Source organism: Leucoraja erinacea, chromosome 11, assembly GCF_028641065.1.
Source record: "Leucoraja erinacea ecotype New England chromosome 11, Leri_hhj_1, whole genome shotgun sequence".
Lineage (NCBI taxonomy): Eukaryota > Metazoa > Chordata > Chondrichthyes > Rajiformes > Rajidae > Leucoraja > Leucoraja erinaceus.
In genome coordinates this window covers 53,196,478-53,222,666 of record NC_073387.1, presented here as the reverse complement: position 1 = coordinate 53,222,666, position 26,189 = coordinate 53,196,478, and the positions used below count along the sequence as shown (strand labels likewise).

At 43.9% G+C, this 26,189-nt stretch overlaps 1 protein-coding gene across 1 annotated transcript in view; it reads left to right on the top strand.

Moving 5' to 3' along the window:
- LOC129701829 (PDZ and LIM domain protein 4-like) overlaps positions 1–26,189 on the top strand; it is a 73,630-nt gene that overhangs the window by 18,299 nt on the left and 29,142 nt on the right. The window contains exons 2-3 of the mRNA XM_055643299.1: positions 2,029–2,180; positions 21,681–21,765. Of these exons, the coding sequence (XP_055499274.1) occupies positions 2,029–2,180; positions 21,681–21,765 (237 nt within the window). The remainder of the gene's footprint in view (positions 1–2,028; positions 2,181–21,680; positions 21,766–26,189) is intronic.

Genomic DNA, 26,189 nt, shown 5'->3' with positions numbered 1-26,189 from the left:
GGTCCCAACCCAAAACGTCACCTATTCATTTTCTGTAGAGATGCTGCCTGGCCTGCAGAGGTACTCCAGAACTTTGTGTCTATCTTTAGTATAAACCTGCATCTGCAATTTGTTATTTCCACTTGCTGGCTGACCTGCTGAGTTACTCCTGCACTTTAAAAAAAATCTGCATCTGCAGATCACTGTCTATTGAAAGATTACCTGTGTTCTGCTCTCCGCATGTGTTGTGTGGGCAGCACGGTGGCGCAGCAGTAGAGTTGCTGCCTTACAGCGCTCTCAGCACCAGAGACCCAGGTTCAATCCCGACTACGGGCGCTGTCTGTTCGGCGTATGTACGTTCTCCCCGTGACGCGCGTCGGTTTTCTCCGAGATCTTCCGTTTCCTCCCACACTCCAAAGACGTACAGGTTTGTAGGTTAATCGGCTTTCTTTAAGTGTAAATTATCCCTAAGGTGTGTAGGATAGTGCTTGCGAATATAGAGGGATTGCTGGTTGGTGAGAACTCGGTGGGCCGAAGGGCCTGTTTCCACGCTGTATCTCTAAAACTAAAAACTCGAAGACTTCTTGATTACCTCCAATGTTTTCTGTTTTAGTTTGATTTTTGGCTCTTTTGAATTTTGAATTGAACTTCTTTCTAAATGTGTTGTGCAAGATTGTTCTCCTGATTTGAGTAATAACTTCCCAAATCCTTGGGTGGATCCTCCGCAGTGAAAGTTGGGAAAGCTTTCAATAATGTAATGGAAATAGCAGCAATGCACGTGGGAATTGAAGTGATGAGGGAGGCAGAGATGTGGGTTTCAACGTTGAATTTTGAATAGTGTTTACATTCAAAATTCTGTGTGCAAAGGAATTTAACCTACTTTAGTAGAGTATACGAGGTTTGCACTGTGCAATTAGAGTAATTATTGTGTGAGCTCTGGTGCCATGGTGGGGAACACAGACATTGAATAAAGTTTTAAAATTTGCACTCAAACTCGTTTCCAGCTGCTATTATTAGACTATGTCAATGGAACTGATGTGCTGCATCGTTGAGATTGCTTATCTTCCTCTGCTCTATCTATTGTACTTTAGATTAGGCTGTGTGGTATTATCTGATTTGTTTAGATAGCGTGCAAAACGAAGCGCTTCATTCAGTACTTGAGACCATAATTAACCTAAATAGTGTGATGCAGCATGGAAACAGTACTTGTGACAATAATCAACCTAAATAGTGATACAGCATGGAAACAGGCCCTTCGGCCAAGCTGCCCATACCGGCCAACAGTCCCGGCTACACTAGTCACACCTGTCTACATTTGGACCTTTTCCCTCGAAAGCTGTCCTAACATGTACCTGTCTAACTGCTTCTTAAACATTGCGATAGTACCTGCCTCAACTACCTCCTCTGGCAACTCATTCCATACAATTACCACCCTTTGTGTGGAAAAAGTTACCCCTCAGATTCCTATTAAATCTTCTCCCCTTCACCTAAACCTAAATTGCAGTGCACCAGAGATTTGTTTTGTGAGGAAAAGCTGTAGTTACCAAGGTAAAGCACACCACATACATGTGATGACATGATTTTAACTTAATTGCATCTTTCCAAGATGTATTGTAACAATTCAAAGCGTTTTGCCCATGTCTTATTCAGCCCTAGTCAAATAATCAGCCCCCACTCAAACTAATATGTCAAACTAAAGGGGTCACAGTTTAAGGATAAGGGGGAAATCCTTTCGGACCGAGATGAGAAAAACATTTTTCACACAGAGTGGTGGATCTCTGGAATTCTCTGCCACAGAAGGGAGTTGTGGCCAGTTCATTGGCTATATTTAAGAGAGTTAGATGTGGCCCTTGTGGCTAAAAGTATCAGGGGGTATGGAGAGAAGGCAGGTACAGGATACTGAGTTGGATGATCAGCCATGATCATATTGAGTGGCGGTGCAGGCTCGAAGGGCCGAATGGCCTACTCCTGCACCTATTTTCTATGTTTCTATGATTAACACATGCTTTGTGGATTTAATTTGTAATCTTTTTTTAAATTTTGTTGTAGGTTACTCCTGGAAGTAAAGCCTCCTCAGCAAACCTGTGCCCCGGAGATATCATTGTAGCTATCAACGATGACAGCACGGAGAATATGAGCCATCTGGATGCCCAAAACAAGATCAAGGCATGTATGGACCAGCTTACACTTTCTATAAACAGGTCAGTGTCTTCAGTCCAAAACTACTCTAGATATGCAAAAGAGGAACTGCAGGTGCTGCTTTGTCAAGGAAAGACACAAATGCTGGAGTAACTCAGCGGGTCAGGCAGCATCCTGGGAACACATGGATAGGTGACTTCCAGACCTGAAACATCACCTATTCATGTCCTCCACGGATGCTTGCTGAACTGTTGAGTTTGACATTGCTTTAGACTTTAGAGATACAGTGTGGATATCCACCGATCACCCCCTATACTGACACTGTCCCTAGTGTGTAGGATAATTTGCTTTTTTTTAACCAAAGCCAATTGACCTACAAACCTGTGTCTTTTTGGAGTGTGGAAGGAAACGGGAGCACCCGGAGAAAATCCCATGCTGGTCACGGGGAGAACGTTTGAAACTCTGTACAGACAGCACCTGTAATCGGGATCGAACCCTGGTCAGGGTCTTTGGCTCGGGAAGACAGCAGCTCGACTGCTGCGTCATTGTGTTGCCCCGAATTACTGCTACATGTTGTGTCTTTCCATCTCCAGAAATAACTTCCAGCCTAATGTTCTCATTGATGGTTGTCTTGATGTAAAGAAGCAATGTGTCTTTGTATTGCAAGCCCCAATGCCAACTTCTAAAATTGTGTTAGTTTTACCTTTATCCCACTCTCTTGATCAATAGAGACAAGGAATGTGTGCTGAACAGTTCTAATGTTATAACAGTTAGAACTGTGTAGATGGGCAAGTTGAACCAAAGGACCTCTTTCCATACTCTATAAGTCATAAAGCCTAATTGAAGGTAGACGCAAAATGCTGGAGCAACTCAGTGGGTGAGGCAGCATCTGTGGAGAGAAGGCATGGGTGATGTTTTGGGTCGAGTCTCGACCTGAAACGTTGCCCATTCCTTCTCTCCGTATTTTGTCGCCCGCTGAGTTGCTCCACCTACCTTGGATTTTACCAGCATCTGCAATTCTTTCTTAAGCATGAAGCCTAATTGGATTGGTCATTATTTCTGATCACCACTGCAAGATTGAGAGTCTAGAAAAGGCATCTGACAGTTCCAGAGACTCCAGATTATTGTTGTGGACATATTGTAAATTAGAGGGGCTAGAGCACTTTTCTTTTGGACAAGATGAGATCCAGAGGACCTTGCATAGGGTCATAGAGTGATGAAAATGGGCCCTCAGCCCAACTTGCCCACACACCGACCAACAAGTCCCGTCTATACTAGTCCCACCTGCCCGCATTTACCCCATATTCCTCCAAATCTGTCCTATCCATGTACCTGTCTAAATGTTGCGATACACCTCTGCAAGATCAAAGCTCTGAACAGTGGCGACTGAGTGGGACGGCTGTTTGTTTGAAGGATCAAAGACCAGAGGCCACAGGTGTAAAATGTAGGGTGAGAGAATTTAATAGTAATGTGTGGTAAAAGCTTTAAATGCTGCGTGCAGTTGGAATGTGGAGCACACAGCTGGCGATAGGGTGGAGGCAGCTTGAGTTGAAGCCTTCAAGGCAATTGGATAACTATATGGTGGTGAAAAAAATTGCAACGCTGCATGGAAAGGTCGTGAGGTGGAACCAGTGGGTTACTCTGTCAAGAGCTGGTATGGATATAATGAGCCCACAGCCTCCCGTGTTTAATAATCCAATGGTTTATGAAATAAGAACATTGCCATGCTGCAATGTAAAGTTGACGTATTGGCCAAATACCAACACTTTGGAAATTAATTTTAATAACTTTCTGCACATTTGCCCCATTTATTTCAGCTTGGGCATTCATATGGGTTCTTAACACACAATGATTGGAGAGGTACCATCAATATATTACTGAATTCAATATCCAAGTGAGCAAACTTTGACTTTTTACAGATTGTTGCTTGATTCTTTAGGCCACTTCATGAGTCTGTTTGTTGTCGAGCATATATATATTCTTGTAATAAAACGGAACTTCAGATGCTAGTTTATACCAAAGATGGACACAATGCTGGAGTAACTTAGTGAGTCAGGCAGCATATTGCATTTTCCTATCCCCGGATTCTTCTTCTCCTCCCCCTCCCAAGCTTTGCCTGAAGAAGTGTTCTGACCCAAAGGGATACCATTCCTTTTCTCCTGAGATGCTGCTTGACCTGCTGAGTTACTCCAGCGTTTTGTGTCTAATTTCACTGCTTTATCTCCACTTAACTGTGATTACAATGTGTTACCAGCTGCCTTGAGGCAAGGCAGGGATATGAAAACTGTCATAAATGGAAGCTTCTCGAGTGTTTTTAATAATACATCTCTGGCGTTATCCAGTTTGAGTTGTAACAGCAAGTAGTTCTGCTCTTCATCTCTTACTCAAGTATTCAGGAGAATGTCCATAAACCGAGCATGTCCATAAGTTTATGATCCAGATACATATACAGAAAGAGTGCTGGAGTAACTCGGTTGGCCAGGACACGCGTCTGGAGAGCATGGATGTACTCATAAGGTGATGTTTTGGGCCAGGGCCCTTCTTCGGACTGATTTGTGAGGAGGGGGATAGAATGCTGGAAATGAGGAGGGGCAGGACAAAGCCTGGCGGGTAATATGTAGTTACAGGTGAGAGGGGTTTTGAAAGGCAGGTGGTTGGACAAAGGGTGAAGATGGAAAGGCAGAAGGAATAAGACAAAGGGATTGATGAGTTGCTAATTGATGCAGTCCGAAGAAGGGTCTCGACCCACTCCTTCTCTCCAGAGATGCTGCCTGCCCCACTAAGTTACTCCCATTTGAAGGATGCTTGAACCGGTCTGCAGGTAGCAAATGTTTAGAGGGATATGGGACCATCTTAGATGGACATCTTGAATGAATGATACTTTATAATTCTTTGTTTCACATTCCATGCAAAACATTTGGGATTTGGTTTGATTTCTTTTGCTATCCAAAGTTACTTGCTCTCCAGGCAAAACTGGCACTCAATGCTTTATGCAACTTTTTAAACATTAAAGTGAGTAAAGAATGTTACATTTTAATTAGAATTCTTTGGACTTTAGAAAGGGCAAGGCAACAGTGATTCGTTTAATCATTGCGAAATCAACTGTCGTAAGTTATTCTGGCTAATGTGCATTTGATTAAAGTGCAGTAATAAAATTTAAAGTGAAGAATTCTGTGGTTTGCATATTTGGTTCATAGAATTTCAGGACCTTGTGAGTGCATTTAAAAAAATTAATGACATTGGACCCTGTATCTTTCAATCGTAAAGCCTAATTACTTCCACTTTTAATGTTTGTTTCGTTTGGAGATACAGCACGGAAACAGGCCCTTCGGCCCACTGAGTCTGCACTGACCAGCGATCCCTGCACATTAACACTATCCCTCACACACTAGGGAGAAATTACATTTATACCCAGCCAATTAGCTACAGACCTCTAAATCTTTGAAGCGTGGGAAGAAACTGAAGATCTCGGTGAAAACCCACACGCAGGTCACTGGGAGAACGTATAAACAGACAGCACTTGTAGTCAAGATCGAACTGAGGTTTTAAGCGCTGTAAGGCAGCAACTCCCCTGCTGCGCCACCGTGCTGCCCACATTTGTACTTGTCTGCTATAGAATGCACCTGGGGTGGAAGATTGCAACCTTCACGTGGTCCGCCCTGTTTCGACTAATGCAATCAACTCGACGTGCACAAACGCAAGTTGAAATAGAACAAGTTGTCCAACAACTTTAGGCTGTGCACGCCACACGAAAGAAGAAGATAGAATGCACCTGACTCTCAGTCGGAAGAAGGGTCGCGACCAGAAGCGTCGCCCATTACTTCTCTCCAGAGATGCTGCCTGAGCCGCTGACTTACTCCAGCATTTTATGTCCATCTTTTGCAATGGAAGCCTTGGACTACATTTTACTGGGTTAAGATGATCTGCCTGCTATTGCCTCGCTTGCCCTTGTCACAAACACCAGCCAATTGTCGTATGATCTCAAGGTTAAATACTGCATTGTGTGCATTGGACTGAAGTGAAGTCTCATCCACAAAACCTTTCACCAGCTGCCTGTGTTAAGGGGACTTTGTTCAGAGTTAGTGTCTGACATTGGAAAAACAGTTCTACATACAAGCTTGGATGCTTGTATTTCAATTTTATATTATTTGTTCTTTGCTGAAGCATGATGCTGGCTCAGTGCTGGCTCGAAGGGCCGAATGGCCTCCTCCTGCACCTATTTTCTATGTTTCAAATTATCTTCAAGAAAAATAACATTTCCAATCTGCCTCAAATCCTTGTTCCACTAATAAGAGTTGAGAATTTAGTGTTTTATTATCATATCCCAAAACTGAACAATTAATCCTTACTAGCAGCAGTGCAACCGATATAAATGGGACTCGCGTAAACACTATAATAAACAATAAAAGTTTCTCTATATAATATATTTTATTTAAAAAAAAGACAATAATAGTGCAAAGGCAAAAAAAACCAAATGCCCCCAGGTCTATGTAGTTTTGAGCTTATTGTTGCAGGGAAGAAGCTGCTCCTTAACCTGGACGTTAGTTTTCAGGCTCTTGTACCTTCTTCCCAATGGCAACAGTGAAATGAGAGTGTGGCCGGGGTGGTGTAGGTCTCTGATGCTGGTGGCCTTTTTGAGGCAGAGACTCGTGTGATGACTTCGATAATGGGGAGGTCGGTACCTGTGATAGACTGGGCAGTGTTTGCCAGTTTTTGCAATCTTTCCCCCCCTGGGTGTTCGAATTGCTGAACCAGCTCGTGATGCAACCTGTCGATACGCTCTCCACCGCACACCTGTAGAAATTTGAAAGAGTATTCGTTGTCAAACCAAATCTCCTCAAAGTAGAGATGTTGGTGGGCTTTCTTTATGATTGCCTCATAAAGTGCTTTTGATTAGGTTCATCATGCCCACTCCAGTGCTCTCTGCAAAGGAACCAAATATAATGACTGGCATATTTGGAAGTCATCAAGCTGGAGAGGGTGCAGAGACATTTATGAGGACGTTGCAAGAACACGAGGGGCCTGAGCTGTAGGGAGATGTCAGGCAGGATTGGACTTTATTCCTAGGAGGCTGAGGGGCGATCTTCTCTCGTGGACTACAATAATGATGAGAATAAATGAAGTGAATGCACAGAATCTTTTACCCAGAGAAGGGGATTGAAAATCAAAGGACATCGATTACGTTGAGTGGGGGAAGGATTTAATAGCAACCAGATGGCAACCTTTTCACAGAGGGTGATGGGTATATGGAACAAGCTGTTAGAGGAGATAATTAAGGCAGGTACTCATAACAGCAATTAAAATAAATTTGGACAGATACATGGATAAGAATGGTTTAGAAGGATATGGGGAGAAGGCAGGAACAGGGCACTGATTGGGGATGATCAGCCATGATCCCATTGAATGGCGGTGCTGGCTCGAAGGGCCGAATGACCTACTCCAGCACCTATTGTCAAACGCGGCAGGTGGGGTTAGTGTATATGAGGCAGATTGACCAACATGGGCAAGTTGGGCCGAAGGGCCTGTTTCCATGCGGTATGAGTCTCTTTCGTTTGGCTTCATTTTGTCCAAACTGCAGTGTCGCCTCGTGCTTGGCCCTAATTCCATCCTTAAATTCAGAAATGCAGTGAAATGAAGCCAGTAACTACAGGCTGTGTTGTAACCACTCGCTTGGGAGCATAGGGAATCCCTTTTGGGTAAACTGATTATTACGTGACTATAAATCGAGGCTGAATCGGGTATCAAATCGTGCCTCGTAAGCAATTTTAAATTGTGTAATTGGTATTTTACGCAATAACTCATTAAAGCTGCAACCCAGACAGTTATTATGTTCAGCAATTTTGTTTTTTACACCTTTCTTTTTTAGACATCTAGAATTGGCGTTTTGAGACTTGGAATGCCTACGGCTGTAGTAATTGTGATCTTGCAACTGTAAATACCGAGCAATTCTACCCTTCGACTAACAATTACTTGTCTTTTCACTGACTGACAATCTCCTGTGTTTGAATGGGCGGGGTTGTAAAGGGACGGGTGTGCTGGATATTGCTTTGCTTGTCATATGTGAAACCTTGTGGGTCTAGTGATGCAGTGCGGAAACAGGCCCTTCGGCCCGCCGAGCCTGCGCTGACCATCGATCACCTGTAGTTCTATCCTGCACACTAGGAACAACTGACCGAAGCCAATTAACCTGCAAGACATTTTGGAGTGTGGGAGGAAACCGGAGCATCTGGAGAAAACCCACGAGGTCACAGGGAGAACTGCTGTCACCACTGTGCTGCTGTAATTTTATTTATTTGCTCAAAATAACTGGGTGTATTCTCCACTGTCATATAAATAGTTGTTTTCATAAACTCAAATACCTTGCTGTCTGGTGTGACGATCACCCACCCACCTTCTCTCTCTCTCCAACTTAAAACAACCTTTTTTTAAACCTTTACCAGACCTGGTTTCAATCCTGAAATCGGGTGCTGTCTGTGTGGAGTTTGCACGTTCTCCCTGTGACCACGTGGGTTTCCTCCAGATGCTCCAGTTTTCTCCCACATCCCAAAAACATGTGGGTTTGTAGATTAGTTGATCTGCAAATTGTCCCCTCGATGAGACAGCGGGTGAAAACGTGGGATTGATGGTCGGTGTGGTCTTGGTGAGCCGGCAAGCCTCTAACATGCTGTATCTCTGAGCCAAACAGCACGGAAACAGACCCTTCAGCCCACTGAGTCCACATGGATCATTAATCACCCGTTCATACTCCTTCACTGCCTATACTCTTGGGCCAGTTTCTGTGCTGTCTCTCTAAACTAAGTAGCAGCAAACATGAATGGTTTAATGTGAGAATTCCAGGGAGCTGACTGTGGTGAGCAGTTTGGTAGATCAGAGGAGATGGGTAGTTCTGCTTAGATGAGTTCAAATGATGCAGGAAGAAAACATTTTGGAATATGTCTGGAAACCGGGCTCCAGCTATTGTTCTTGAAACAAAACAAATGCGTTGTGGAGATTAACCTAATGGTTGATGACACTGAAAAGTGGTTTAGGATCCAGGCCCAGTGTGGATAAGTTGATGTTTATGTTGAGAGAAGCCCTAAAGCAGCAATTGTAGACACCAGCTGTTGAAGTTACAAAAATCTGGATCAGGATCTTGCATGTTTAATACTTCCACATTGTGGCAATTTAGGATGTCCACAGGCAAAATCCAGTTGGTTCTTGATGCTGAATTAGATTCTTCTGTCTTTAGATAGAGCCCAGACACGGGCCCTTCGGCCCACCGAGTCTGTGCCGACCAGCGATCCCCGCACTCTAACGCACTACACACACTAGGGACAATTTACATTTATACCAAGCCAATTAACTTACGAACCTGTACATCTTTGGAGTGTGGAGAAGAAACCGAGATCTCGGAGAAAACCCACGCAGGTCATGTGAGAACGTGCAAACTTTGTATATCTGGATGTAATAAGCTGAAAAGCTGTAGATGGGGCATCACTCAGCACACACTATATAGTACAAGCATCCGTAGTCGGGATCGAACCCAGGTCTCTGGTGCTGTAAGGCTGCAACTCTACCACTGTGCCGCCCATGTACTTTTCTATGGAGCTTGTTTTATTTTTGACAGGATAAGCATTCACTATCTTGGCACTTTCTTTTGACAATATATTTTGAGTCCGCATTCAGAAAATATTTTTCATCTTTGGTGGTAGGTATATGGTACGGGGCTGCAAGAGGTGATAGCTGAGGAAGATACTATAATAACAGCTTTTAAAGACACTTGTGTAGTAAGGAACTGCAAGTGTGTATGAAAGAACTGCAGATGCTGGTTTAAGTCGAACGTAGACACAATGCTGGAGTAACTCAGTGGGACCGGCAGCGTCTCTGGAGAGAAGGAATGGATGACGTTTTGTGTCGAGACCCTTCTTCTGTGGCCCTTGTGGCTAAAGGGATCGGGGGGTTTGGAGAGAAGGCAGGTACAGGATACTGAGTTGGATGATCAGCCATGATCATATTGAATGGCGGTGCAGGGCCGAAGGGCCGAATGGCCTACTCCTACATCTATTTTCTATGTTTCAGACACTCAAAAGACATTTGGATAGGTACATGATTGGAAATGGTATGGAGGGACTGGAGATAAATGTGGCAAATGGGACTAGCTTGGATGGGGGCATCTTGGTTGGCGTGTGTGTGTGTGTGTGTGTGTGGCACTTGTGTCTTTAGGTAAGTTTTGTAATGGTGTCGCAGCAGTAGAGTTGCTGCCTTACAGCGCCAGGGACCCGGATTCGATCCTGGCTACTGGTGCATTTCTGTACGGAGTTTGTACCGCGTGGGTTTTCTCTGAGAACGTCTGTTTCCTCCCACACTCGAGATGTACAGGTTTGTAGGTTAATTGGCTTGGTATATGTAAATATTACATATGTGTGGGATTGTGTTAGTGTGCAGGGATCGCTGGTTGGTGTGGACTCGGTGGGCCAAAGGGCCTGTTTCCACTCTGCATCTCCAAAACAAAAAAGACGACCTCTTATTGCGACAGCTTCGTTGACCGAAAATGTTCACTATCCACGTCATCTCTGGACATGCCCTGTGCCAGCCCTTTTCATGGTCCTCTGAAAGATAGCAGGTGCAGACAAAACTGAAGCATGGTAGTCCGTATGTGAAGGAGCTCTTGTGTGATGACAGTCAGAAACTTGGACTAATCCTCCGTAAAACTCTGTTAATATGCATGACCTGTATGTAACTCGGTGAACTGCTGCCCTCCAAAAAAAACTGCAAATAAGTCTTCTGAGCAGAGAGGATTATTGGCGTCTCCCTACCCTCGGTACAAGAACTGTTCCAGAGCCGCTGTCTGAAGAAAGCACAGAGAATTGCCAAGGACAAACTGCACCCCCTCCACACACACCTGGATCTCTTGCCATCAGGCAAGAGATATCGAAGCAACAAAGCCCGGACTACGAGGCTGCTAAACAGCTTCCTACCACAGGCTGTGAGGCTGCTAAACAGTCACTCTGCACTCACAGTCACTTGACTTGACTCTGCGGCTGGCACGGACACTTTAATAACTGGCAGGCCACTCAAATCAGCGGCCCGGATTTTTTTAGATTTTTTTGTTTTTAACATTGTGTTTTTACCTGATTTTAACTATTTATTCTGTTCCACAGGGACTGGATTGTTTTTTTTAGTATTATGTGAGAAGTTTTTAAATTTCATGTGCGAGGCTCCGCTATTCACTGGGAAACGTCTTTTCATTTTGCACTGTACTTGTTGCTTGCAAGATGACAATAAAGGTTGATTGATTGATTGATTGATTGTTCAAGGAATGCCATGCAGTTTTATTGCAAAGACACCATTCGCAGTTGCTATGTAATCTCCACAAATACAGATGGATCCATCGTACTTTAATATTGACACCATGAATGCTGCTTATTCCAAAGACTTAACGGTTCTATTAGTTTTTTTTGTCTAGTTTATTACTCTCTCATCTACCAAGGTATAAGAAGTTTTTTGTTGCATGCAATCCAGTCAGTGAAAAGCCTGTACATGATTAGAGTCAAACTGTCCACGGTGTACAGATACAGGATGAAGGATATAATGTTTAGTGCAAGGCAAAGTCTTATTAAAGATAGCTGAAAGGTGGATAAAAATGAAGGAGAAACTCAGCGGGCGAGGCAGCATCTATGGAGCGAAGGAATAGGTGACGTTTCGGGTCGAGACCCAAAGGGTCTCGACCCGAAACGTCACCTATTCCTTCTGAAGAAGGGTCTCGACCTGAAACGTCACCTATTCCTTCGCTCCATAGATGCTGCCTCACCCGCAGAGTTTCTCCAGCATTGTTGTCCACCTTCGATTTTTCCAGCACCTGCAGTTCTTTCTTAAAGGTAGTTTGAAGGTCTCCCATGAGGTTTTTGATCTGAGATCCTGATTATTTGTCTCCAGTTTTGTGAATATTACTGACCTTGGCTTGAAGAGCAATGTTGGAACAGCACTCTGGGCAGCATGGTGGCGCAGTGGTAGAGTTGCTGCCTTCAAGCTCTGTCCCGTTATACGGGTTCATTCAAAGAGTTCTCCCGAGTTTACCCCGATTCGAACTCGGAGATTTAAGGTAATGGCCGCTCGTCGGTACTCGGGGCATGTTGAAAAATCTTCACGAGTCTTCCCGAGCTTGCCGCGTTTCCAGAGTACCTGCCGTTAGCGCTATGAGCCGTTCCCGAACTCCGACGTACCTGCAACGTACATTCTACGTGCTTACCATGAGTTTGATTTTAAATTCGGGAGAGCACTTGAATGAACTCGTACAGTGGGACAGGGCCAGAGATCCAGGTTCAATCCTGACCACGGGTGCTGTCTGTATGGAGTTTGTACGTTCTCCCTATGACCGTGTTGGTTTTCACCGGGAGCTCTGGTTTCCTCCCGCACTCCAAAGACGTGCAGCTTTGTAGGTTAACTAGCTTCTGTAAATTTCACCGGGTATATAGGATGGGAATGTGGGATAACATAGAACTAGTGTACAGGTGATCGCTGGTCAGTGCACACTTGGTGGGCCAGAGGGGTGGATCTCTAAACAAAACTAAACTAAGTATGCATTGCACCCTGCCTCCAGAGCTCACAAAATGTAGACTTTAGACAGATAGTGTGGAAACGGGTCCTTCAGCCCATCAAGTCCATGCTGACCAGCAGTCATCCCGTACACTTGCACTATCCGACACACTAGAGTTAGCAAATCTTATTGAGGATTTTTAGTGGGGGGGGGGGGGTCATAAAGTCTTATGTGCTAGGAGCAGAATTGGGCCATTTGGCCATCAAGTCTACTCCGTCTGATCCACTCTTCCTCCAAACCCCTGTGGGGGGTGGGTGGATGGGGAGAAACTGCAAGTGTGTACGAAAGGGGGTGGGGGTTCAGTCAAGGTTCAGAAGAAGAATTGAGGGGGAGGGTGGCAGGGAGGGAGATAGGAAGGAGAGGGAGCGTTAGGGGAAATCTTGAGTACTTTCCTTTCATTTTTCTTTGCTCAACTATTTGCTCACTCCTAGCGCAGTGGTAGACTTGCTGCCTTACAGTGCCAGAGACCCAGGTTCAATCCTGACTGCAGATGCTGTCGGTACAGAGTTAGTGCCTTCTCCCCATCACCTGCGTGTATTTTCTACGAGATCTCCGATTTCCTCCTACTTAGTATGAATGTAAATTGTCTCTAGTGTGTGTGTAGGATAGTGTTAATGTGCAGGGATCGCTGGTCACTGTGGTCTCACTGGGCCGAAGGTTCCGCGCTGTAACTCTAAAACTGAGAAACTAAAATTACTCTCTCATCTAATGTAACCTTCTAAACCACATGTGATTCCAAGCCACATGAGAACCAGCATTTAGGCAAAACGTGTGTTTTTTATTTTTTTTTAATTTTCCCCACCCTGCCAGTGGTAAAGCCTTTTCAAGCCTAAAAAAAAACTGTGTTCAATTTGTTTCCGAACAATGTGTTTTGCCAAGTTTCAGATCCCTGGACCATCTGGTCTTGCTAATCCTGCCTGTTCTTGCTTGCCAGTTCCACAGCTCGAGTGGTTTTTTTTTCAGTCAGTTTTCAAAGATCAGAGTTATCTCTGATGACAAACATACTTGGGAAAGACCCTTTTTATTTCTATCAATGTCATTTGCAGGAAGAAAGCTGATGGTATCTGGTCGTGTTCCTCCTGCGTGTGTTTGGGTCATGCTGCTTACGAGTCAATTATGACCATTTTCCTTTATCTAGGGACCAGTGGTGCAGCTGGTTGAGCTGCAGCCTCACAGCACCAGAGACTCGGGTTCGATCCTGACCTCGGGAGCTGTCTGCGTGCGGAGTTTACACGTTCTCCCTGTGACCGCGTGCGTTTCCTCCCACATCCCAAAGACGTGGATTTGTAGGTTAATTTGCCCTCTGTAGATTGCCCCAATGATGTAGGGAGTGGATATGAAAGTGGGATAACATAGAACTAGTGTGAATGGGTGATTGATAGTTAGTGTGGACAAAAGGGCTTGTTTCTATGCTGTATCTCTAACTAACGCAGGTGGCTGCTCCTTCTCTCTCACTCCATAGAAGGTTCCCAGAGGAGGCGATGGTTTAATGGTTCGTTATTGTCATATGTATCCAAGTACAGTGAGATTTTTTTACATGCAGTTCAGTGACAATCCTACCATAAACTAGGCGCAATCATACCAAGTACAAGATTATGAGCTAGGAGACCACATTGAGGCAGTACACAAGAGTTGTCACGTTTTAGGTGCGATCTTGTACCCTTCCAGTCTGAATTTGTAAAAATAAAATTTAAAGATTAGTCTTTTTAAAGTCCTATTGTCCTCTGGAGAGAAGGAATGTGTGACATTTTGGGTTAAGATCCTTCTTCAGGCACTGGACCCATTCCTTCTCTTCAGAGATGCTGCCTGTTCCGCTGAGTTAGCACTTTTTGCCTATCTTCGGTGTAAACCACAATCTGCAGTTCCTTCCTACATAGGTCTGTCTATAGTCCTGATGGTGACACTGGGTCAGTGTTGCGAGGGTCGGCCTGGCCAAGTGATGTGTCCATGTCCTCTAACCAGGATATGATACTTAAAAGTGAAGCAATATTAAACTGAACATCCATGTTCTTGGTGGTTTCCCTGAGGAGTTAAGAGGGAGACCAACGTTGTTTCGTTTTGAGATGCAGCACAGAAACAGGCCCTTTGACCCACAGTCTGCACTGACCAGCAATCCTACACACACTAGGGACAATTTTGCATTTATACCAAGCCAATTAACCTAACATCTGTACATCTTTGGAGTGGGAGGAAACCGGAGCATGCGGAGAAAACCAGTGCGGTCACAGGGAGAGCATGCGAACTCCTTGCAGACAGCATCTGTAATCAGGATTGAACCCGGGTCTCTGGCACTGTAAGGCAGCAACTCTACTGCTGCAATGTGTGTTTTGGAATTACCAATAACACGAGGTATCCTTTCATCGCATCTTGTAACGGTCTCTGGTTTGGACACATCCGTTCGCTCTTATTTTTGAAAGCATGTATTGATATTGTCGTGTATGTTGAATTGTAAATCGTATGTTGGCTTCCTGATTTATAATGAAAACCGGCATTTCTGTGTAAATACAGTTGATTGTTGGTGAATACAGAGATGTGTTTTAAATTTGGACGAGAAACGCCAGGAGGGAGCAGTTTACGGTAATTCCCAAACGCAACATTGAATGTGAATGGTGAAAAATTGACCTGGACATTTTGGCAAGATGCTTCGCTGTTGGAGTAACCCTGTGTCTGAAAGCTTTTGACTTGCACCATGCAAAGGGAGACATGTGCCCAGTGAAATCTGCTCTGTAACAAACCCATTAATGATCACCTGTGGGTATTGTCCAAAATTGCAGACATTTCATTGTTGTAAGAGCTGCTTCTTAAAGAAACCCAGTTGCAAATGATTCATGGCAGATGTGCCTCTTTAAACTTAATTTTTTCTGCCCAACTGCATTTATCTTTCGCTTTGCCGCAAGTTGTTGGAGCAGTTTGATCTAATTCTCTGAATTTCAAATGTTTAAGTGATTTACAATGCATGTTGTGACTGGACTTTTTCCAAAGTGGTTCAGCATCTGCAATGCAAACATATTTTAAATATATAATGTTTAGATTTAAATGTTTGAACATAAAGGCCGTTAGAAATGCCTCCTAAATCTATTAGTTTCCACCTACATGGAAATTGATGCTATCATGACTTGTAATTCATTGCTTCTCTGTAGGTTTTTTCACTTTTTTACCTGGGAATTTATCACCTGTCTCTAATTCCTCCCTCGCATCCATCCAGGGAGCCCAGCGATCCTTCCAGATGAGGCAGAGGTTCACGTGCATCTCCTCTAACCTGCATCCAGAGTTTCTGGTATAGCTTTCTTTACTTCACCGAGACCAAGTGTAGGCTCGGCCGCCATTTCGGTGGACACTCGGTTTGCCAAGGAGTCCCGGTTGCCCCATTTATACCTCGGCAAGGCCAGCAGCATAATCAAGGACGAGTCAGAACCCTGGCCACTCGCTCTTCTCCCCTCTCCCATCACAGAAGTGGGGAAACGCATACCTCCAGATTCAGAGACAGTTTCTTCCCAGCTGTTATCTGACAACTGAACAATCCTACAACAACCAGAGAGCGGTCCTGGACTACTATCCACCTCATTGGTGACCCTCGGGCGATCTTTGATCAGACTTTACTGGCCATACCTTGCACTAAACCTTATTTCCTTGTGTATCTGTCCACATTGAACGGTTCAATTGTGAATCGTGTATTGTCTTTCCGCTGACCTGTGTAGCGCACATTTCTCCCCTTCCCCTCTCCCTTCCACCTATATTCCTTTCTCTGGCTTCACAATTGATAACAACTCTATCCTTTATCTTACACCTTTATACCTGTCCTTTCATCTATGTAGCAATGTTACAAAATTTTGAGATTTAAAAAATCAAGTCTGCAATTTATCCCATCAGATAAAGCATAACAATAAGTTTAATTTGACACCTAATTCACTTTCATATATCAAGTAATAAAGAAGTTATGGCCATTTTCATACTCAGAAATTAGCATCTTGTTTCCTATTGATTTTCTTCAGAGATGCTGCCTGACCTGCTGAATTACTCCAGCACTTTGTGATTTTTATATTTTGTAAACCAGTATTTGCAGTTCCTTGTCTTTACTGGGACTTTATCATCTGTGTCCATGAAATTCTACAAATAATTTGCTGTGTTCCTATATTTGTATTTTAATACAGAATATAGGGTATATTGTAACTTAAATGTGAACTTAATAGAGAAGTACTGCTTTTTCAATTACGGCATATTGCATTGATCCTAAATATGTGTTTTATCTTCAGCACCTGGATTTTAGGATATAATTTTAGTTGAAAATGTAATGAAAGCTTTGAGATTTCCATTAAACCAGCAGCTTGAAATTAGTTGAGTCTTAACATGGGGTGGGGAGGGGGTGGAACATGGATTGCTTAACAAAATACTGCTGCAGGAATTCAGTGCTTCAAGCAGCATCTGTGGTTAAAAGTAATGACGCAGGATGCTAACCAGAATTGTCAGCCATAGCCTTGCCTCCACAGATGCTGCCTGACCTGCTGAGTTCTTCCTGTTTTTGTTTTTTAGTTTCTATCATCTTCCCAATGGGAGCAGGGAGAAAAGGGAATGATTAGGGTGTAACAAGTCTTGGATGATGTTGGCTGCTGGCCGAAGGCAATGTGAAGTGTAGATAGTCAATGGTGGGGAGCCTGGGATGGACAGGGCTACATCTGCAACTCTGCACTTGGTGCAACTAAGTCTACATCTTTGACTAATCCCATCACTCAATTTCTCCATAACTGTGATTCACAAGCAAACCCAAACCTTTTGGGTAAATAGAGATTAAACCTTTCTTGTGAAAGCAATTAATCACCTCATAAATTCCTGGCTTTTTGAAAGTGCCGTGAATTATTGATAGTGTTAAAGCTTGCACATACGCCTATTTAAAGGAAGGAATTAGGCGTGTTGGTTTTAGTTCCATTGCAAACAAGAATGAAATATGAGCTTTCAAGGTTCATTCGAGAAACTTGGATTAGCTTTTAGCTTATTAATAATCACAGGTGAACTTTGCACCAAGAATGGCTTCTTGGACAAGGTAATGTGGTTGCAGGTGTCTGGAACAACTGTAGCATAAGTCACGAGCCTTAATTTAGTTTAGTTTAGTGATTTAGTATGAAAACGGGCTCCCTAAGATTTTTGCCTCCATCACAGTGAGGAGGTGCCTGGTGAACTTGTTAATTTGTGTTTATTGTGTGTTTTGTTGTTTATTACATGTATGGCTGCAGGCAACGACATTTCGTTCAGACCAAAAGGTCTGAATGACACATAAAGGATCTAATTCTCTTCAGCCTACCTGGCCCACACCGACCAGCAATCCCCGCACATTAACGCTATCCTATACACTGGGAACGATTTACAATTATGCCAAGCCAATCAACCTACAAACCTGTATGGCTTTGGAGTGTGGGACAAAACCAAAGGTCAGAAAAAACCCACGCAGTTCATGTGGAGAACTTACAAACGCCATACAGACAGCATCTGCAGTCGGGATTGAACCCGTGTCTTTGGCGCTGTAAGGGCAGCAACTCTACCACTGCGTCACCGTGCCACCCTAATGGAAAATAAATTGCATTGTGCAATGCAATGTGACGATGCGTGCAGAAAATGAATATAGTTGATATTGTCCCATGGAGTTAGGAAATCTAGAAATCAGAAAGACTTGTAGTTGGAAACCCTCAGACTCTCTTTAATCAGACGTTATTAGACTTCATCTTGCACTAAATGTTATTTATTTTATCATGTATCTGTACACTGTGGACTGATCGATTGAAATCATATATAGTCTTTCTGTTGACTGGTTAGCATGCAACTAAAAGCTTTTTTCTGTACCTCAGTATATGTGATGCTAAACTAGTTGAAGGTCTTTGCATTTTCTGAGGGCAGGAACAGCTGATTGCTCTTCATTTTATCTGTCACTTAACCTGCAATGATAATGACAGCTTGTCTATTACACCCACCCGTCCCACACCCTCCATCTAGAAAGTACAAAGAACTTGTCATCAGTAATCAGATCTCTGCTTCATCAAGTAAGCAGTAATCCATCAAGATTTGAAGAAGGTTCTCGGCCTGAAAGGTCACCCATTTACTTCTCTCCAGAGATGCCTCCACTGCGTTACTCCAGCATTTTGTGTCTATCTTTGGTGTAAGCCAGCATTTTGTCTGCTCCACTGTAACATCTGAAAGGTGCATCTACTTTGAAGAAGTTCTCCTCTGTCTGACAAAAGTTCTGTAACACCCTCTCATGGATGTGGAGAGGATGTTTCCACTGGTGGGAGAGTCTAGGTGCCAGAGGTCATAGCCTCAGAATTAAAGGGTGCACTTTCAGAAAGGAGGTGAAGTGGAACTTCTTTAGTGAGAGGATAGTTAATCTGTGGAACTCATTGGCCGCAGAGGGCTGTGGAGGCCAAGTCGGTGGATATTTTTAAGGCATTGATAAATTATTGATTAGAACGGGTGTTGAGGGTTATGGGGAGGGCAGGAAAATGGGATGAGGAAGAATAGATCACCCATGATGAATGGTGGAGTTGACTTGATGGGCCGAATGGCCTAATTCTACTCTCCTATTTTGTGAACGTGCTGCTCCCCCTCCGAGTCTGAGGAAGGGTCTAGGCCTGAAACATCACCCAGTCCTTCTCTCCAGAGATACTGCCTGTGTGGTGGAAACGTTCGCCTGGAGTGTAAGGGTTGCAGGGAAGATTTACAAGGATGTTGCCATGACTAGCGGGTCTGAGCTATAGAGAGAGTTTGAATAGGCTGGGACTCTATTCCTTAGTGTAGGAGGATGAGGGGAGATGTTAGAGGTGTATCAAATCATGAGGGAAATAGATCGGGTAGACACACAGTCTCTTGTGTAGTCATGGCAGGGACTATCCAGCCGTTAGGTCCGTGGATAGGACGGGTTAGGAGGGATACAGTATGTGCCAAACAAAAGCAGGTGGGACTAGTGTAGCTGGAACATGTTGGACCAAAGGACCTGTTTCCATGCTGTAAGCCTCTATGATTCTGAGTGTACTATGAGTGTGTGAAAACACTTAAGGGAAATACAGAAAGTTATTCCATTTCATTTTATAATGCTGACATGTGTGATCTCTGTCCCTGGGGAATTGCTATTAATTTTTAGTATCACTGTCATCTTAACATGGGTAGCATGGAGGGATTATGGTACTTTTTAGTTTTGTTGCGAGATGCAACGAAGAAAAAGTCCAGAGTGCACGCCGACCAGCGATTCCCCGCACACTAACACTATCCTGCACACTCGGGACAATTTACATTTATACCAAGCCGATCAACCTACAAACCTGGAGGTCTTTGGAGTTTGGGAGGAAACAGAAAATCTGGGGGAAGCCCACGTGGTCCTGGTGAGAACGTACAGACGAGCACCAGTAGTCGGGATCGAACCCGGGTCTCTGGCGCTGCAAGGCAGCAACACTACCGCTGCACCTCATTAAAGAGGTTGGGTCATGATTTTTTTTTTTTAAGTTGTCACTGGTCTATTTCGCTCTTACATCTTGAAATGTGCAACGCATAAATCAAGTCCTGTCATCTCAAGGCTTTGATGTTGGTGACCGACCAATTTAGTGGCACTTGGTAACCACACAATTGATGCTTGTGTTATGTACCCTGCTGTATATCATGGTCTTAAAGGGTGTTGTGCGATACGCACTTTCATTACAACCATTCCTAGCCTCTGCTGCTGTCATTAATGCAGCATTCATGGGCATTGTGTTTTCCATGCAAAGCAGGTCATGTCCCTGGAGTGTATTAAGGGTTCACTTCTAAACACTTAATGAGCTAAACACTGAACTTTGTTCCATTGCATTTTATAACGCTGACATTTGTAATAGATCTACAGTAGTGGGTTGGTAGACGGGCTCCACTCTTCCTGAGGTCATCTGTTGCCGGCCCTTGTTCTGACCTCGTCTTGCCTCAGATTTACGCCCCCCACCCCCACCCCACATCTACTTTCAGTCCGAAGAAGGGTTCAGTTCCAAGACATCACCTTATTATTTTTCTCCAGAGATGCTGCCTAACTTGCTTAATTACTCCAGCAATTTGTGTCCGTCTTGGTTCAGGCAGCATCTCTGGAGGACATGGATAGGTGTTGTGCAAGACTGTTAGATACACTGAGGTAGCACACAAGAGTTGCCACATTTTGGGCGCCATCTTATACCCTTCCAGTCTGAATTTTAAAAATAAATGTTAAAAGCCGTAACCATAAAGTCCTATTATCCTCTGGAGAGAAGGAATGGGTGACTTTTCAGGTTGAGACCCTTCATCAGACACCCAAAACGCCACCCATTCTTTCTCTCGAGAGACGCTGTCTGTCCCGCTGAGTTACTCCAGCATTTTGTGTCTATCTTCAGTATAGCCCAGCATCTGCAGTTCTTTCCTACCCAGTAGATCTTTATCCCTGGAGAATTATCAATAATTTCTGATATGTTTTGGGGTGTACATTTTTATTAGGTTAATAGAAATATTATTGTTTTTTGGGGTTTTTTTTAAATTGAATGAAGCTGGGCTTGGTTTATTTTTGGAGCTTGGTGAATTAAATTATTATTAATTTTAAATGAATGGAAATTTTAGGGAGATGGTAAACGTGTTTACATATTCCTATTGTGCTTTATCTGACAGGGAGATTACAATATCAAGAGCATGAATTTCTAATGATTTTCCATGTTGGTGGCCAAATGAAAAGAATAATAACTTGGAAGGCGAACCTTGTGTTCAATTTTTAGACCCTTGTGCGGTTATGTGTTGATCAATTTTTACCTGTTGAATGCTAGAAATTACCGCATCTACTATCAATATAATTGTAGATTGCTGGAGTCGGCAACTCTTGTGTGCTGCCTGGTTTTTTTCTGAATTCCGGCCCCGTTTTCATATATTGTGGTTCCGGCTATCAGTGTGAATTCTTCTGTTGGTTTTTACTTGTAGAAACATTCCTAGCCATCCATCATTCAAGATTGATGCTACTTTATTCCAGGAATGAAAACAAGCCCTGGTCCCCGAATGGTATTGAAGATGGAAGCACTCGGCCTTTCCAAAACTCTCTCCAAGCACAGCCGCAGGTATGTACTATAAATAATTTCAGTGGTATTGTTCCATTGGGGACTATCTTCAACCTGTCCTTGGCATTTCGGTAGCAGACTCTACTTTAAGGCAAAGTTGGGGAACTCTCGGGAGCTATTGTAACTCTGGCAGTAGAGCTAAATGCCTGTTTGCAATAATAAAATGTAAAAGGGTGGCACAGTGGCAAAGTTGCTGCCTCGCGATGCCAGAGACTCTGGTTCGATCCTGACTACGGGTGCGGTCTGTACGAAGTTTGTATGTTCTCCATGTGACCGCGTGGGTTTTCTCCGGGTGCTCTGGTTTCCTTCCAGACTCCAAAGACGTACAGGTTTGTAGGTTAATTGCCTTCTGTAAATTGTGTAGTATAGAACTAGTTTACGTGTGATCATTGGTTGGGGCAGACTTGGTGGGCCAAAGGGCCTGTTTAAATGCTGCATCTCTAAAATCTAAATGTTCTCAACTGAAGGTGACTAAACTGCCTTTAGAATTCCTTTAGAAGATTTGTAAAGGAAGAAAGGAAGTGGAAAGGCAAAAGGGAAATGCTCGCAATCTGATTTAAACCAAGATGAGAACATCAGCAATGATTTTAGACAATAGGTGCAGTAGAAGACCATTCGGCCCTTCGAGACAGCATTGCCTTTCAATGTGATCATGGCTGATCATCCATTTTTTAGGTGATTTTTTTTTCTTGCACGATACCATATAAGTTTATTTATCCCAGGAGGGAAATTGATAAATTTTAAAATTTTGCAGTCCGTTACCTCTGGATTCTTTTTAAAAATTGGTTGATTAACAAAGGAGGCGTAGTGGTAGAGTTGCTGCCTTACAGCGCCTGAGATCCGGGTTCAAGGTGGCTGTCTGTGTAGAGTTTGCATGTTCTCACTGTGACCACGTGGGGTTTTCTCCGGGTGCTCTGGTTATTCCCTCATTGAGGGGTTAAGGGGAGAAGGCAGGAGAATGGGATTAGGAGGGAAATGTAGATCAGCCGTGATTAAATGGCGGAGTAGACTTGATGGACCGAATGGCCTAATCTGCTCCTATTTCTTATGAATCTTGTGGATTCCAAAGATGTACAGGTTTGTAGGTTAATTGGCTTTGGTAAGATTGGCTTATCCTCCAATCAGCGTTTGATGAAATATTTGGTTCTCAATTCAAATATAATTTAATTTAATTTTGCTCCTTTTTAAATGTCCTGCTGCCCGCAACAGAATAACCTGGCAGTGTCAAATCTGCAACTCCAAATGTTTCAGCTCCAAATCAATAATGACAAGTGACGTCCAGGAAATGCTTAAATTAAACTATTCTCAGCTGCTGTTTCAACAGTGAAGATGGCCAGTGAATTCCATGGGGATCATGTGGAAGCTCTTTGTATAAATACTTCCTTGGATACAAAACAATCTCAAACACAAGAACGGTTGACAAAGTTATTTTGTTCTCCCAAGTTCTCCCTGGGATGCCAGGACTTTCATATGAAGAAAGACTGGATAGATTTGGCTTGTACTCACTAGAATTTAGAAGATTGAGGGGGGATCTTATAGAAACTTACAAAATTCATAAGGGGTTGGACAGGCTAGATGCAGGAAGATTGTTCCCGATGTTGGGGAAGTCCAGGACAAGGGGTCACAGTTTCAGGATAAAGGGGAAATCCTATGGGACCGAGATGAGAAAACCATTTTTCACACAGTGGTGAATCTCTGGAACTCTCTGCCACAGAAGGTAGAAGGTACACAAAAATGCTGGAGAAACTCAGTGGGTGCAGCAGCATCTATGGAGCGAAGGAAATGGGTGACGTTTCGGGCCAAACCCCTTCTTCAGACTGATGGGTGGGGGAGAAGGAAGGAAAAAGGGAGGAGGAGGAGCCCAAGGGCGGGGGATGGGAGGAGACAGCTCAAGGGTTAAGGAAGGGGAGGAGACAGCAAGGGCTAGCAAAATTGGGAGAATTCATACTCCACTGCCACAGAAGGTAGTTGAGGCCAGTTCATTGGTTATATTTAAGAGGGAGTTAGATGTGGCCCTTGTGGCTAAAGGGATCAGGGGGTATGGAGAGAAGGCAGGTACAGGATACCGAGTTGGATGATCAGCCATGAACATATTGAATGGCGCTGCAGACTCGAAGGGCCGAATGGCCTACTCCTGCACCTATTTTCTATGTTTCTTATGTCCATTTGCCAGACTGGAACCAGCAGCAAGAACTTTGTTACTAACTAGCACTAATGATACACTAAAACATGAGGCTGATATTTCTAAGCCTAGTCTAATTGCATCGTTTCAGTGTCGAAAGGTACAGCTAAAAATGAGCTCAACAAAGGAGGGTAGGCAAAAATGCTGGAGAAACTCTGCGGGTGAGGCAGCATCTATGGAGCGAAGGAATAGGTGGCGTTTTGGGTCAAGACCCTTGAATTTTTGTCTACCTTCTATTTTTCCAGAATCTGCTGTTCGTTCTTCATCAAAGGAGGGGTTTAGTTTAGAAATACAGCACAGAAACAAGCCCTTCGTCCCACTGAGTCCGCACCGACCGCACACTAAATCTATCCACGCACACGCACGCTCACAATTTGCCTTGATACCGAGCCAATTAACCTTCAAACCTGTACGTCTTTGGAGTGAAGGAGGAAACCGAAGATCTCGGAGAAAGCCCACGCAAGTCACAGGGAGAACGTACGAACTCTGTTCAGGCAGCACCCATAGTCAGGATCGAACCCGGGTCTCTGGCGCTATAAGGCAGCAATTCTACCATTGTGTCACCATCCTGCCCTATGGTTGTAGGAAGAATTTATTTGATTTGGATCATCATTATCATCCTTTATTGTCATCTTGCAAAGCAACAGTTGTACAGTGCAAAATGAGAAGACGTTTCCCAGGGAATACCGGAGCATCGCACATAAAAACGCATCAAATAAAACCGATTTTAAAAAAATCCAGTTCCTGATAAAACAGTACGAATAGTTTTTTAAAAAGTGCAGGTAAAAACAGGAACATTAAAATACAAGTCCACTCCATTGAGGATAAATGGGGATCCTGTGGATAGGGTGAGCTGTTTTAAATATCTGGGAGTCCACATCTCCAAGGATATGACATGGGCATCACACGCTGCAGCACTCGTGAGTAAGGCAAGGCAGCGCCTTTACCACCTCGGGCAATTGAGGAAATTCAGAGTGTCTCCGAGGATACTCCAGTGCTTCTACGCAGTGGTGGTGGAAAGCATCTTGTCCGGGAACATTACCATCTGGTTTGGGAATTGCTCTGCCAAGGACAAGAAGGCTCTGCAGAGAGTAGTGCGTTCGGCCGAACGCACTATGGGAACTTCACTTGCCCCCCTGCAGCAACTATACATCAGGAGGTGCAACTCCAGAGTCAACAATATCATGAGAGACCCCTTCCACCCCTGCAACGGACTGTTCCAGCTGCTACAGTCAGGCAAACGTCTCCATTGCCATGCGGTGAGAACGGAGAGGTTGAGAAGGAGTTTCTTCCCAGAGACCATTCGGACTGTAAATGCCTATCTCACCAGGGACTAACTCTACTGAACGTTTTTCCTTCCATTATTTATTATGTAAAAGAATATGTGTGTTATGATTGTGTCTATAGTTTGTTTGGTTGTTTGTCTTTTGCACAAAAGTCCGCGAGCATTGCCACTTTCATTTCACTGCACATCTCGTATGTGTATGTGACAAATAAACTTGACTTGACTTGTAAAAAACAGTCATAAAATGTCAAGGGCAGCTGATTTAAGTGGCATGAGCCAGTGCCAGAGTTATTACTCAGTGCCAGTTATTAAATTGTCAGTGCAAAAGCAGCAGAATCAGGTGGTGTGACTGTTTACTTTGTTTGTCATGCATTGTTGACTTTATCCTGTCAACCCTCTATCCCACCTCCTCCACTGTTGGTGTGCCCACCATATCAATTGGGTGAACAGCACCTCATTGTGCTTGGGCAGCTTACAACCAGTCGTATGAATGTTGATTTGTCCTATTTCCAGTAGCCCCTACATTCATCTCTTCCTTCCCCCACCATAGCCTTCCTACTAGTTCCACCATTTGCATCCTTGTATCCCTTTATTATCACCTCTACCCCAGCTGACAATGGGCCATTATAGAAACATGCAGGAGTAGGCCATTCGGCCCTTCGAGCCTGCACCGCCATTCAATATGATCATGGCTGATCATCCAACTCGGTATCCTGTACCTGCCTTCTCTCCATATCCCTTTAGCCACAAGGGCCACATCTAACTCCCTCTTAAATATAGCCAATTAACTGGCCTCAACTACCTTCTGTGGCAGAGCATTCCAGAGATTCACCACTCTCTGTGTGAAAAATGTTTTCCTCTCGTTTCTAAAAGATTTCCCCCTTATCCTTAAACTGTGACCCCTTGTTCTGGACTTCCCCAACATCGGGAACAATCTTCCTGCATCTAGCCTGTCCA